Source organism: Carassius auratus, chromosome 15, assembly GCF_003368295.1.
Source record: "Carassius auratus strain Wakin chromosome 15, ASM336829v1, whole genome shotgun sequence".
Taxonomy (NCBI): domain Eukaryota; kingdom Metazoa; phylum Chordata; class Actinopteri; order Cypriniformes; family Cyprinidae; genus Carassius; species Carassius auratus.
Genome location: NC_039257.1, coordinates 12,091,854 through 12,107,500, shown reverse-complemented (window position 1 = coordinate 12,107,500; position 15,647 = coordinate 12,091,854). Strand labels below are relative to the sequence as shown.

The window sequence follows — 15,647 nt, the reverse complement described above, 5'->3', positions numbered from 1 at the left end:
TAACTTAACGCAGTACACATAGCAAGGGGTTTTAAAATATTATAATGAATAAAAAGAAAAGAAAAGAGATAATAGAATAGAATAGAAAAAAAATAGAGCAAATAGTGTTAGAGGTTTTTTATTTTGTTAATTGTATAATGAAAAGAAAACATATATAATACAAAATTATAAAAATACAGAATAAAAAAGATTAGAAAGCAAGAAAACAAGTTTGTAAGAAAACAAGCAGTAAATGAATAGAGTGCAAGTCTTTTTTAAAGAATATAATTAGAATAGAGAGTGCTAGAGTTAGAGGGTCCAAACACTGAGAAACAATGATTCAGACTGGAAAACTCACCAAGAACAGAAGGAGTGAGGATCCATTTAAAGGTTTTTAGCACACCCATTAGCACACAGACAGGATGAATACTGTTCATCAAGGAGGCTTTGAGAGTGTAGTCTGAGGAAGGAGCTGGAGTCACTTTAACCTGTCAATCAAACTCACCTGATTAGTGGCATATTTGATATGATTGGATAAGACTGAGTCTGAAGTCTCACCATGATGCACTTGGACAGATAGTTAAAGACAGTGGCCTTCAGCTCAAAGATCTCCCCACGGATGATGGAGTAAGGCAGAGAGAGCTCCAGGAAGAAGGGCTGGAAAACTGTCAGCTGAGCAGGAGGAGCCAGACCCAGACCTTTGGAGGACAGACAGAAGGCCTCTGTCTCCCAAGAGGTGATGGTGTCAGGAACTGTGACAGGAACCTGAGCTGATAGGTCCCTACCAATATCCAGCATCTATCAAATTGTTCCTAGCAATAATTTTGATAAATAGCCTTTTAGCCTTAACCGAATAACAAAATGCTGTAAACAGTAAAACTGTTTGCACTACAAACCAGTGTTCATAATTGTTAATACATTAAAATAATATGGTAAGATACAGCAGTTTTCGATATCAAGCAATGAAACGAGCTGTTTTGTACAGCTAAAAATAGCTGGATGCAGATGAGAGCAGAAGCTAGACCCATAAGATGTACAAATCTCAACACCTGCTTTTAAAGGAAGAAAAAGATGGATATTCACATATTCGAATTTCCTGGATCAATAACTTGTCAACAACTTCAATGTTACGAACTGTAGTGTCACTAAATTCAATTTGCACATCAATGGTCTCTGTTTATCCTACAACACTTAGTTTGAACAAATGTTTGTATTTTATATGCATAAAAAAATCAGTAACTTAAAATAATAATAATTAAAAAAAATTATATTGTAATACATTCAATAAATTAGCTGTAACACACTTTACTGTCACCATATTCAGTGTACACATCAATGCTTTCCCCTCTTGTTTTTATTAAAACATTTGGTTTGCAGATAAATTGCTTTTAATTGCACCTTTTTTATACTATTTAGTTGCTTTTGCATCACTTTTATGATTTTTTTTAAACTTCACTGAACTTCAAAACATAAGCATTCCATTAAAGAGGGGCTGGCATGGAGGATGACGGAATCATAGGAATGCTTATTTGTACACTGGAATATTTTTTAATCACTCAAGCGTCGCTTCAAAGCATCATCAGCCATGCTTATGGGATCTGCCATAGTTTTAAGACATTCATATTAAATATCAATAAAGCAAGATGCCCTGTTGAAATTTATGAGATCTATATGATTTATTTCAACTGCAAAGGTGAAACAAAATGATGGCAGGGGAGGAGAATTTTTACATGCATCAGGTTTTCCAAAATAAAACAAGACTTCTGCATAAGCATACACCTATGCATTCTCACTCATAGCTCTCCTGGATGCTTCCTCATTCCTTCATATTCATTCCTCGTCTCCTTGCAGTCCAACAAGAGAGAAAAAATGTCCTTCAAGATAGCTAATTTTGATTGGTTGGTCATAGGCTTTAGAACAGAGGATTTAGGAAAAGAGTATTTAGAAGCACTTTATCCCTGGCTGCACCCGAAAGCTGAAAAATGCTGCCTTTGGAGGATGCATTCCAAGGAAGGAAGGCAGCAAGGCATGTCTGAATCCAATGTCAGCTTCTATTCCTGTCTCCTTCACCTGATCGATTTTAGAAGGCAGCATAGATTTATAGAGCAGCTTTTTCCTGGGATGTTCTGAAGACGTTACAGTTTATTGTACAATATTTTGGTGGTTTCATAATTTTCTATGATGAGATCAAACACATTCTGCTAAAAGAAAAAATTACAAATAAAATTGTGAGTGCCGCTGATTACACATTTGAAAATGCAAATGGAAAATGAGAAATAAAATAAACCAATGGCACTGAGAATAACTGCTCACATTATGAGCTGCAGAACTGAAGGTGATGACCTCATTGACAGTGGAAGGAGTACTCTGTCTCTGACTGATCACCTGAAGGAAGAAGATTACATCAACACACAAATTAGGAGTAGAATAGCAGTGGTAACACTTTATAATAACTTTCATTAATAAAACATTAACAAACATTATGTAATGCTTAATGAACCATTAGTTATATATATTCTCATATCTAGAAATGTGAAATAATATGCCTTGTTAATGTTTATTAATACATGTATTAAACATTACCTAATAATTAACATTTCATGTAAATTTAAATGCTTACAAATGTCATTAAACTTCTAATTCATATCATGGACATCTTGAAAATCTACAAATAATTGTATCAGATCTTATAAAATGATTAAAAGCTTTTTACGAACAACTGCTGCTGTTGAGGTGTGACACGGTTAGAGTTAGGGACAGGTTTGGTCGTACAGGAAAGTTTAAGGTTGGGGAACTGGTCAGGAGTGTACAGGGATCAATTTGAAGATGTGAAATTGGGTAAGCTCTGGTTGTTTTTGCCATCAAAATGACTGCTCATAAAGGTATTAATGATAAGTAAATGTTTTTAAACATTTACAATTGATAAATAGTTTCCACTTTAGATTGGATACTGCAAAAACATTAACAAATAATTAATAAATGATTTAAGATGTGCAAATAATAGAAGTCTATACATCAAACAGACCAGATATATGACTATAATTAAAGCAATAAGCCCTAAGAAGCTGTGATTTACTGTGAATTTATAACATTGAATTTGTACTTTTGAGCATGTAGAAGAATAGCACACAAGCTTTGGGACATACACTACTACTTTGTCGTAGCTGCTTCTTTAACGGTTGCTCTGTTGCTTAGTTACGTGCATTCCGTTACTGTTTAAACTGCACTCTCAGTCATCTTTTCTCAGTTAACATCATCCAAATTTTTATTTTTCATTCCATTTAAATTTTATTTCCTACTGTATTGGAGAGAATGAAGAGGCACGTTGATCTGCTAGTCGTGGGTCTATCATGTTGAAAACTCTGCTCATGTGTTTGCATGATGCATTTAAAAGTTAATGACTTAATGTATCATTAAAAAAGTTTACAGTGTTGCTACAGCTGAAATATAACGTATAACATTGAATTAATATTTTTCATCAGGTTAGACATTGATTATTTATCACTCAAATTGCTCTCTCTACCTGCCATATTCGTAGTTTTTATTTAACACTTTTATGCTTGTTTGTTTTGGGAAGTCATGGCCTAGTGGTTAGAGAGTATGACTCCTAGGGTTGTGGGTTAGAGTCCCGGGCCAGCAATACCATGACTAAGGTGCACTTGAGTAAGGCACCGAACCCCCAACTTCTCCCCGGGCGCTGCAGCATAAATGGCTGCCCTCTGCTCCGGGTGTGTGTTCACAGTGTGTGTGTATGATCACTGCTGTGTGTGTCCACTTTGGAAGGGTTAACTGCAGATAATGAATTCTTAGTATGGGTCACCATACTTGGCTGAATCTTACGTCACTTTCACTTTCACCCCCACGAAATGTGTTGTAAGCATTATATTTTTTTATGTTTTAAATCCCTGGGTGATGCACTTAACTAACCAAGAAAAACTGTGGAATGTTGGACACTTCATGCCCTCATCTGTCACAGCTTTAATTACTTAGCGAAGGGGTAGGGCTATCAGTCTCTGATTATGAATGACAAAATAACTTTATATAATTCATACACCACATGGTTGAGTTCATAATGCATAAGTACATAGTGTATGAATGAATAGTCTATAGTGCGCCATTTGGGACGCAGCTATGTAGTTCCTCAGAAACAGTTGGGGTTCTAACAAAGTGGTTGCTGAGCATCAAACAGAAGTAAACAAAGGTGTATGTTTATGTATTGTTGTTTTTGAATCATTAAATGAGATGACACGCTATGACTCTAGAACTCTCATGTTTTATCTACCTCCTTGTTCTTACATGTCACATGCTTTTTTTATGTTATACACTTACATCATCATGTATCACACTTGAATACATTACAGTTTGTAGTTTAATTTACAACAGCTTCGAACATGGGTCAACCAATCAGAATCAAGGACCGGAATTATCTGTTTTATAATGGGCGAATTCCAAACAAAAGTGAGTATCCCTATCCTCTACCCCCTTCGATGGGGAGAGCCCTTAAACTGTGTTTTTTGGAAGGATGTAGGGCATTACTGTCTCATATAATTATTTGGAACTCTCTTGGCAAAGGGAATGACTGACCAAATGTTACCTTGACAACAGTGCGCATGCGTGCAGCATTAGGCACTCTACCAGTTGTTGCAAATATGTATTTCTTCTCATTATTATTATTTTATTCAAATATTGTCTAATTGTGTCTTATTTACTATCTAACGTTTTCAAATAAAACTTGCATAATCTTGCTTAAACTACCATCTAAAATAAAGACAAATGTAATTAACATATTCTACTTACGTTTTTTAAACTTAAAGTTTAACGCATTGAAAGTTAAATGACATTTGTGAATAATAACTAATGATCAGTTAAGCATTATATAACGTTTGTAAATGGTTAATTAATGAAGCTTTTAATCATTGTAAACTATCAGTCAAAATCATTTGAAGATTTTTAAAACATGCATGATCACATCAATTGAAAGTTTAATGACATTTGTATGCATTTCAATTTACAATAAATAATGATCTGTTAATCATTTGGTAATGTTCATTAGTTAAAATTGACAAGCACATTAGATAAGTGAACATATATTAAGTAATGATTTGTTTTCAATTTTTTATTTATTAATGAAAGTTATCATAAGGTGTTACTGAAAAAGTTTATCGCTCACTGTAGTAAAGCAAGTTTTTACACACACGCCCGCATGCACACACACACACACACACACGCAGTGAAGTAATATGATTAATAAATGAGCATGCCAGCTGATGGTAAGTTAATTCAGCATGGCTTTGTGTCAAAAACACAAAAGACAAGGTACACTATTAAAAGTAAAGAGTTTATGAATTACATGCTTTGTAATTTATTTATTTAATCAAAATGGCATTAAACTGTGTACTTTTACATTTATTTCTGAATGTTAAAATAAAATCTTACTTGTTTGGTAGTAATCATACACTTTGACCACGGCTGGCTTGAGATTCTTCACTGGAAGAACCTGTTTCATTTGCATCATGTAATTCATAGAAATATGTTTTGGAATCTGCAGGAGGATAAACAAAAATACATATATACAGTACTAGTCATGGAAATTATTAAATACAAACTAATTTTATAATTGTTATTATTTATCTACCTCTGTTAAATAAACTAGGACATGGTCTTCTTTTGTGTCGACCCGCTCCACATACTTCTGAGCAAGGACTGCTGAACCAATTGACATTCTAAGCTATAGGGAAAATAGAATTACTAGTATGAAAATATGATGATGATGACTAAGTGTTTTTTTTTCTTCAGTTTTTGCAAAGTAAAGCTAACATAAAAAAAGTTTGTACTAAAAATGTGTACTAAAAAAGCAGTACTAAAAATGTGTAAAAAATGTTTGTCTTAATGCAAAATAATTTTATGTACCTGAACTCACCAATGATGTGTCAGCTGTGAATCCTGATAAAAGTTTAATATCCACAATCAGCATGTTAGTCGTCTCCTGGGGACCATGATATCTTAAAAAAGATAAATTTAATGCTAACAACACAAAGAATCAGGAGCACAACTTATACACTTAAACTAGCAAATGCATAATTTTTTTATCCAAGGAATTAATGATTTTAGGCATTCACTAAAGAGGTATCTATATATAATAAAAGAAACAGTAGCCATAAAAAAAAATCTAAATCTGTTTTTACTTGACAGTGAAGTTCAAAAGGAAATTTTGTCCCAGTGTTTTGCAATCTCCCTCAATCTTTGCATCAATGCTCAGTGTTTTAGCTTCAGTAGGAGTCGGGATGTTGTAGAACTGAGCCACCTGAGAGAGTCAACATGAACAAAAAAAAAAAAAAAAGATTCATATCATAACAGAACAGCAGCAAAATGCTAAGAAAAAAAAAGAGAGAGATTGAGTCAATGAAGCTGAATGCACTACAGACCTGCACAGACACACAGGCTGAGCCATTCACTTCAATGCTGTATTTGGCTGGGACGTCCTGCAGCTGCTTCTCCTGGTACAGTAACTTATTGTCCTGATTGACATCAAAGAGGTGAGTGTCTGCTGCTGACTGTACAGTCACTGTGCTGGAGCCGTCAGAGCTGAACACTTTGGTAGCATACAAAGACAGAGCCTGAAGAGCCACCACTGTGTCCTGAGAAATAAATGTGTTCAGTAATGTGTCTTTTACCCATTATTCAGCAATCATGTGTTTGATTTGAGTAGTTTGAGTCACCTGTGTGGAGGAGAATCCTCCATAGGCATTCTGCTGCTTCACAAGCCAGCTGACAATCCTGTTAGCAAAGCCCAGATCAGCTGTAGTGAGTGAATCAGCAGAGAGAACAGCTAGCAGCACATATGAGCTGATCTCCACTGCCAGAGAATCAGAGTCATCAGCAGAAGCAGACTGAGACCAGTGGAGATGAGACCCTTTAGGACACATGGGCAAAAGAGACACCAGTATAAAAAAGTATAGTCATATAGGACAACAGAAAGTCATCAGAAACAAATATCTTACCATCTGAAATAGCAACATCCTCCAGTTTCTTGAAAAGCTGCTGTCGAGTGTCTGTGTCTTTAGCCAGACTGAAGGTGTAGGCGAGCAGAGCAGTGGTGTAAGTGTTTTTGACATCCTCAATGACAGACCTCAAGCAGGACAAACCTTTACTGACGACAGGATCCTGAGACAAAAACAGAGAAACAGCAGCTGGGAGCGTAATTTTCAGAGTTTATACTGTGTTTCCTGTAGATGAACTTACTGTGACTGGAGTTTCTAGTTCAAGTAGTGATGCAGTAATGTAGGCTGTGATAGTCACATCATCATTCACTCCACCCTGCAGTTTTATATTAGAGGAACATTAAGTAAAACATTTTTGTTAGAGATAGATTGTTTCTGTGATAATGTTTAGTGACCAATAGCACACCTTCATTCTGTTGTTGAACAAACTTCCCTGTTGGATAAAACAGCCGTCTGAATCCCGTCTGCTTATTAACCATTCCTTTGCACTCTGAATAATTTGTGGATCAATAAATATGTATTTCTGCGCTTTGCCAAAAGACCTCAGGACAAAGGCAGTCAACCTGGTGTTTTAAAGTTATAAATTAAATAATATCGTAAGTTGTTTTAGTTAATTAAATCTGTACATAAAATATAAAAAATAAATACCACCTATCTGCTTAATATTTTAACTTTGTAACTATTTAGGAAAAAGTGAGAGTAAAAAGTTACAAATATTTACCATGTATTCTCATCTCCATGTCCAAATGTGCTGTATCCACCACTAGTATGTCTGTAGTTCAGTTGTCTCTGGTATCCTGTTAAGTTTGATAGTGATTAAATGTTTAGGTTGATTAAGTGTGTCTGACGTCAAAAGTGTCAAGACTTATTTTCTTGACCTGACTCATTTCTCTCACCACTCTTAAGGAAGCCGGTGGCTCTCTCTCTGATGGCTGAAGTGAGCTGCTCTGTGTTTTCCAGATACTGCAGAATGTAAATATTGGGAGAAAGAATAGCCATGTTTTGTTCTCCACAGCCGTACGGCATCTGTAGTAATCCGTGAAGATTTGTCAGTGCACGACCCAGTATGTCCCCTAAAAACCAAACACCAGTGAAACTCATTACATTTTAGAAACACAAACTCCTCATTTCTGCTTGTGTATGTAAATGTTACCAATGACTGAAACAGAGGATCTGGCTGATCCCTTTATCACATCTTTAGGAAGATTCAGATCCACTTCCTCTGTGAGACTGTCACCTATGAACCAGAGAGACAGAAACACATCAGTGATCAGCAGAGAAACACTATGATGCTAAATATTGTCTGTAGACAAACCCTTTGGACACAGTAACCAGCTGTAGGTCTCTGTCTTCTCAGTTCCTTCAGCCTGCAGCATAAAACAGTAACATCAACACATCATACTGACATAAGCAGCATTAGGATCATGAAGAAATGACGTCTGAGAGCTGTTTGACGTGCGCTGACCTGCACAAGCAGACTTCGTGTGACTGTGTCAATGCGTCCTCTCTCTGGCACGCTCACAATCTCATTGTCACACACAGTCTGGGACGACTCAGCCTCTGCACTGACTGTAATATTCAAGACTCCTACAACACAAGACATGTACGTGAAGATACAAACATACACAAACACAGAGAAACAATGATTCAGACTGGAAAACTCACCAAGAACAGAAGGAGTGAGGATCCATTTAAAGGTTTTTCTTCCATTAGCACACAGACAGGATGAATACTGTTCCTCAGAGGAGGCTTTGAGAGTGTAGTCTGAGGAAGGAGCTGGAGTCACTTTAACCTGTCAATCAAACTCACCTGATTAGTGGCATATTTGATATGATTGAATAAGACTGAGTCTGAAGTCTCACCATGATGCACTTGGACAGATAGTTGAAGACAGTGGCCTTCAGCTCAAAGATCTCCCCACGGATGATGGAGTAAGGCAGAGAGAGCTCCAGGAAGAAGGGCTGGAAAACTGTCAGCTGAGCAGGAGGAGCCAGACCCAGACCTTTGGAGGACAGACAGAAGGCCTCCGTCTCCCAAGTGGTGATGGTGTCAGGAACCGTCACAGGAACCTGAGCTGATCCAGAGTCTCTGTGTTGATATTACACAAGTATTTGATTGGCCTTTTATTATGCTGTTTTGCTTTTACAACATTCAGCACAGATATAAAACACTGACTATCTGATTCAAAGTAGTTCTCTAGTTTGTCTAATTTTCATCAATCTGAATGAATCTAATGAAAGTTGTGTTTATATGAATACAAATCAGTCCAATTCAAACATTTGTTTACAAGTGAATTTATGTATTCTTAACAAAAACTAATTGGATGTGCAGTGCCAAGAGAAGCATTACAGTTATTGTGGTTTTAATATGATATTAAATTATGTTAACAGTTAAAAATATTGTCACTAACCCAACTGCAGCAAGTTGCCAAATCCATGTTTCAGGAAAGAAAGTACGAACTGTCACTTCAACTGAAGAGTCTCCCTTATTCATATTAAAATCCATTAGAGAATCATATGATATTGAATCTTCAACTGAAATAAAGCACAGGTAAAGATGTGACACTTAAATCAGGACATGTAGCAATTTTGTACACAAATACTGTACAAAATCACAAATTTGTATCTCTATCACATTATATATTTTCTGAAATATCTAAACTGTATTCTGTGTTCACAACATTAACCCTACAATATCTTGTATTGTTTATACTGTAACTATTTATTTCAATTTTTTTTTTTTTATATGCTTATTAATTTAAATCATGGGGCCTAATAATTTATACATAAAAAAGTTGAATTTAACAAAAATGTAAGTGAGCTTTGTACATCTAACATATCAAATAGTGTGAAGAAACAGATACACTGTCAACATAATCCAAAGTATAATAATAAGTAAAATAAGAATATAAAAGCCAGTAAACTAAACTTTAACATGTTATCTTCATACATTTACACTTTTCTCACAGAATAAATGGGCCTTTACATTTTGGGTGGTGCAGCTCTTTCGAGCAGTTCTTTGATGTCCCAAATTTTGAAAACCTCTGATTTTACAGATCAGACAACTGTCACGATTATCACAAAACAAATAAAGAGTCATACATATGTGCTTTTGCAGTGAAAAATTGGTTAATAATGGTGAATTCCAGTCATATTAAATTATTGATAGCAAATGGATGTCTGAATGAACTCATACATATATAACAAATATTACCTAAAAATTTTCCTATATTTACTGGACACAGAGAGACTCGCACAGCCAAATTTGTTGCCATTTTCAGACCCACACTCTATCCAACAGCAATGATGAACCACATGTAACAGAAGTAAAAAAAAAAATAAAAAAAATATACTATATATATATATATATATATATATATATATATATATATATATATATATATATATAAACTAAGAGGAATTTTAAGCACATGCATTGATATATTTATGCATGTAGTTACTCACCTAATCTACTGCAGTTACACATATTAATCCTTTTGTTACCTTTAAGGATTCATAGGCTTTGTGTGTCAGTACAGCTCGATGGAGACTCACAGCCTGCCATCCCAGACACTCCCTCTTATCTTCAACGCTGTAAGGATAATCTGATACTGATTGTACTGGCAGCATATTGAAGATCTGTGATGAGAGCACATCCACAATAAATAACCATCATCTCTAGAGTCTACTAACTGTTGTACACATGTTCACGAGAGAGTGGCATTCCAGAATATGCTAGTCTCTCTGCTAGTCTAGTTTTTAATTATAGCAAAAGAAAAACAGTCATCTCTTGGCTTATATCTAAATCCTCCATCTTCTAATTTGTGTCCAGTGTTTTGTTTTGCTCTCTCCTCTGTGCTTGCACGTTCTGCGTTTACCTACATCCTACAACATCCGCTAAAATGCCACTCTTTCATAAAGACATGTATGACAGCGGAAGCTAGAGATTACGGTTTATAAAGTTGTAAATATGGATATTTTGCTGATTCAAATGCATCGATTTGCTTCAGAAAGCTTTTATTAACCCACCGGAGCCATGTGGAGTACTTTTTATGATGAAATGGATGCACTGTATTTTGCGTCAAAATTTTAACACTCATTTACTGTCATTATGAGGTTTGGAAGAGCCAGTACACTACATATATTTTCATTTTTGGGTGAACTATTCTTTTAACACCCATGTCATCTTAAACAATAATGATGAACATAGTAGTAACTAGCATCTTAAAGCCTTTATACCTTTTCAATATCCAGACGTTTTCCTGACTCCAGGATCAGGACGCTCTGATCTACAGCACTGAGGCCGCACAGTGAACCAGGCTGAGCTGAGAGATGGAGAGTGTTTTTCTCACCAGGAACTGCTCTAGAGGGAGAAAACTGCAGAGAAACCTGTGACGACAACAGTAGGGTGAGTCATTTCATTATTGAATCAGAATGAGCGTGATTGTGTAAATGGGAAAATGGGTTTTCTTTTTTCTTTTTTTTTCATACCTTGTTTTTGAAACACTTTTCAATGTCAAATTTTGTGCTATGAACAACAACATTTTCACTGGGCAGAACACAGTAGGCCAGAATCTGCACTGCAGGAGCTAGATCTGCACCAACAGACAGTTTGAATGACATTGTGCCACTTGCTGCTCCATTAGAAGACTTGACTTCAACCTTCTCATATCCATGATGAACGATCACTCCTCTGGACAAGACCTGAAACAGACAGATGACACTCCAATGACAAACTGACCAGTGCAGCCAGTTAATACTGTTAACAAACAATGAATTCAACAGTGTATCAGTGTACATTCTGCACATTCTCACCATATAGACAATGTCAGTTTTGAAGTCTTTAGCAGTCTCTCCAATAAAATAATACTTGATGGTCACTGTAAACTCAGCATCACACTTTAATGGTTGCTCAATGTTTTCTATGATTAGTTCACTTAATGATGGGGTGTATGGAGTGGCAGACTGGAAAAGATTAACTGTTTTTCTGTCCGTAGAGAAGGAAGGTCTTTTGTAACCATGATAATGAAACTTTGGATACACACTCGCCTGGAAAAAAAGAAAAAGAATGTGCCAATATTTTTATGTTATCAAAATATTAACTGATCAAACACTTGTTGGATGAGCAGTAACTGTCATACCATCAGATTAATGTCTTCTTTAGGAAGACTAGATGTATTAAGAGAGAAGCTGGCCAGTCCATCGCTGTCTGTAGTGAGATTTAGGAGCAGTTTTGAAGACCAGGATCCCTCCAAAAGATAAACTACTTTGTTTTGTATTGGTGCACCTTTGAAATTTGAGAGTTTGATCTGTTTAAAATAAGGTTTTGGAGGAATAAATGATTCTGTACATATCAATGCTATTAAACTGAGAACCTGATTTTAGACTTACTTTTCCTTCTATAACTGATCCATGTTCATATGTTTTGGGCAGGTCAGTAAGAGTGCATTTGCCGATTTCATAAGTGAGAGAAATAGTTTCAGATTTTGTCATGGTGATCTCTGTGAAATACAAATAGATGGTCAGTGTGTAACTTGCATTTTAATGACATCAGTTTTAAAACTCATTTCAGTAATTAATAGTTCACCTGTTCCTTCTTCTGTGACTGTTGCTTCAACATGAAGAGAATTTTCCAGTTGATTCTCATATGTGGAGTTTAAAAAGGCAGATAGATCTAAGGTATGGATGGCACAGCCTGTCCTTTTCATCTAATGGAAATGAATGAACACAAACACAATACATTAGAGTAATTTAATAATCTGGATTTAGGAAATAAATGCCATATGACACTTTTGGTACTGCACTGACAAACCTCAGTGGTTTCATTCACACATATTGGACTGTGTTTGTCACGCCAGTAAGAGTAGCGTTGAATATTACGACACACTTTCACCCATGATTTACCAGATAAAGGCTGCCCGTATGTGTATCTGTAAAACATGTACAAGTCAAAGAAGGACTTTATGCTTTTAATATGTTTCAGTAAAGATGCTACTTACTTTGCACAAACTTCAACTGCCATTGACTCATCATCTATACTCACTGTCTTCGGTGCCGTCACAATAACTTCAAACTTAGGCAAAACTACAGAGGACGAAATTTATTATTAATAACATTAGGATTTTTTACGAAACTTGTCCCATGCAAATAATGCAAATAATTTGTTATGACTTACCATATTTTTTCATCTCAAAATCATGTGATATCATCCTGTCACCAATGTAAGCCTTCAGTTTGTATATGCCTTGACAGCCTTCCGGGTTTAATTCATAAGAACGCTGCAAAATCCACCTTGTTGAAGAAACATTTGTCCATTGACCAATTCTGTTACCTTTACTGTCCTATTTAATACCAAACACAAAGTGAAGTTAGTAACAGCCAACTACACATATTCTGCCCAAAAAATAACAAATACATAATTACCAGGGTTGCCAGGTTTTCACAATAAAACTTGCCTAATTGATAATCAAAGCTAGCCCAAAATTAGCTCAGGGGGTCCCCCTGTAAAACTTTTAGAGGGTAAAATACTATGGTGTTCCCATAGTAAAATTCACATGCCAGGGGATAAATGTCAGGTATTGGTGTCACTTAAACCCGCAAAAAAGAAAAACAACCCACAACTGTGTTAAAATACCTGGCAACATTGATTATTACTGAAAACACAATAACTGCAAAAATAAAAGTCAGTGTTGTGCTTGTCATGAATACAGAAGGTTTGTGTTCTTACCTCAAGTATCACTGTACTATACTGTAAGAAAAGCAAAGTGTAATTAAACAATTTGTAAAACTTACATGACTAAAAGCCAAGATGTTTGTGTGTTGAACATATTTAAAAATAAAGAAGAGATAAATAAATCACAACCTGCTGATCAAGCGGTGAAAAGTTTTTATCCATGGTAACAACTCTAAAATTCACTGTGAAAACAAAAATGTGTGATAAACATAATTATAATGTTTTTTATTGTGATAACCAATATTTCAGATCTAATGGACTGCTAATCCTGATTGCACCATCCAGTTTGTCCTGAATAGAGTCTTGGTTTATCTTGCTTAAAATGTTTCGATGCTCATGATTCACTCAAGATTATATTCATTATCTTATGTTTCCCACTGTGCATTTCTAAGTCCTGAGTTTAATGGTCTATTTGCATATTTGTGGAGTCAGTGTCATTGACTGCAAGAATACACTAGCATGACGACCTGTTTACACAACTGCTCCCGCTCTGCACATCCTCGTTTTATTGCAGACTGTACTATCAGGTTTTTCCTGGATGGACGTTTATGGTGACTAAAAAGATAAGAATAAAACACACTCTTCCTGCGTGTTTTCCATCAATATTTGACATTTTTTATTTCAAAAGCTAAAACGACTGTTTATACAATGTACGGTATATCTGTGACTGCCCGAAGCTCCTAAATAAAGAGGCACGTGATTGGGCACCTTTTTTTATAAGCACTGCATCGTTTTACACTGTACACATTTGACACTTTGTCAAGCAGGGCGTATGATGACATCAGCATTCACATTTTTTTTTTACTTTGAACAATTCACAGCTCACCTGTCTGTCCTGGAATATAGATGGGTTTATCAGTCTGGATAAAGGTCAGAGGATGGTAAGGTCTGAACATGACTTTTCTCTCTTCAGACATCTTTAAAGACTCTCCTTGAAGTTCTACCTTCATTTTCTGAACAGATTCTGCTTCTATCAGAGGAGCCTGATGAGAAATATTATCATGTATTCACAACCTCTGCAAACAGACTATCTCAAAAAACTAGATGATGAAACAAATATATTTATTGTAATGTGCTGATGGCAGACCTTGAAGTTAAAGCAGCGGTGAAACTCTTCCTCAGCTTTCTCCTGCAGCAGTAAAGTGCTCTGGTTACCATCAACCAGATAAATGTTCATGACAAGGCTTTCATTGGGCTTGAGAAGACTTGCACACAGTCTGGCCTCAGATCCTGACTCGATCACTGCAGGAAACATCACCATGAAAGATCTGTAAAGATATCATAAGCATTCAATTATTTTGAGTAGTATGATTTTTTTTTTCTGAAATGGATTTTATTGCAAAACATCAAAGTTAATGTGTTGATTTAGCTGGCCATTTTTTAAATGAGAAAAAGCATCAAGATGATTTATATATAAAAATTTTATAGAAGCACTACTTACGGCCCTGACATTTGTCCATTGACACAGACAAGAAGGAGAGAGAACAGAAGGAGCTGTTTCCAACAGGGGCTAATGTTCAGATCCATGATGACGAGTGATATCCAGGTCTTGACATAAACTGAGCCGTCTCTTATAAAAGGAGTCGCATGCTAAAGGTAGTTCTTCAAAAACATTTATATTGATCACTTGATTAATGATTCAACCATGCATGTAGGCAATAACGTTTGAAAACCTGTGTAATATAAGCACTACTAAAACCTGAAAAATACATCTGTGCTACAGTAAATATTAAAATGATTATTTATGCAGCTAAATATAAATGACACATTATGTAATAAATACTTATATAGGTATTTACAAAACATTTGACAGTTTAACAACTCAAAGTTTATAATGTATTTATGCTGCCATTATACGAGAACATTTTTATTTATTTTTAGATTTTATTTTATATTGTTTTTATCAAAATGGTAAAATATACACATCATCATCAT

The 15,647-nt window shown here is 35.5% G+C and overlaps 1 protein-coding gene across 1 annotated transcript; it reads right to left on the bottom strand.

Annotated features, from left to right (window-relative positions):
* Nucleotides 1-1,630: 1,630 nt before the first annotated feature.
* LOC113115119 (alpha-2-macroglobulin-like) lies at nucleotides 1,631-15,302 on the bottom strand. Its single transcript, XM_026282419.1, has 35 exons — nucleotides 15,154-15,302; nucleotides 14,800-14,980; nucleotides 14,539-14,695; nucleotides 13,842-13,894; nucleotides 13,707-13,727; nucleotides 13,155-13,320; nucleotides 12,979-13,063; nucleotides 12,792-12,909; nucleotides 12,567-12,687; nucleotides 12,371-12,480; nucleotides 12,121-12,288; nucleotides 11,795-12,028; nucleotides 11,471-11,683; nucleotides 11,219-11,368; nucleotides 10,484-10,618; nucleotides 10,194-10,269; nucleotides 9,391-9,514; nucleotides 8,843-9,068; nucleotides 8,646-8,772; nucleotides 8,446-8,567; nucleotides 8,296-8,347; nucleotides 8,134-8,217; nucleotides 7,877-8,053; nucleotides 7,702-7,777; nucleotides 7,387-7,543; nucleotides 7,222-7,296; nucleotides 6,981-7,143; nucleotides 6,699-6,892; nucleotides 6,405-6,617; nucleotides 6,165-6,283; nucleotides 5,900-5,981; nucleotides 5,615-5,707; nucleotides 5,416-5,521; nucleotides 2,293-2,364; nucleotides 1,631-2,180 (listed from the first exon to the last, which is right to left on the bottom strand). The coding sequence occupies exons 1-34, from the start codon at nucleotides 15,237-15,239 to the stop codon at nucleotides 2,324-2,326; spliced, it is 4,305 nt and encodes a 1,434-aa protein (XP_026138204.1). The 5' UTR covers nucleotides 15,240-15,302; the 3' UTR covers nucleotides 1,631-2,180; nucleotides 2,293-2,323.
* Between the last annotated feature and the right edge of the window lie 345 nt (nucleotides 15,303-15,647).

Coding starts and splice junctions, on each gene's coding strand:
- LOC113115119 (XM_026282419.1), bottom strand. CDS start 15,239: ATGGATCTGAACATTAGCCCCTGTTGGAAACAGCTCCTTCTGTTCTCT. Junction 12,688..12,791: donor GTGTGAATGAAACCACTGAG/GTTTGTCAGTGC, acceptor CATTTCCATTAG/ATGAAAAGGACAGGCTGTGC. Junction 7,544..7,701: donor CATGGAGATGAGAATACATG/GTAAATATTTGT, acceptor TTAAAACACCAG/GTTGACTGCCTTTGTCCTGA.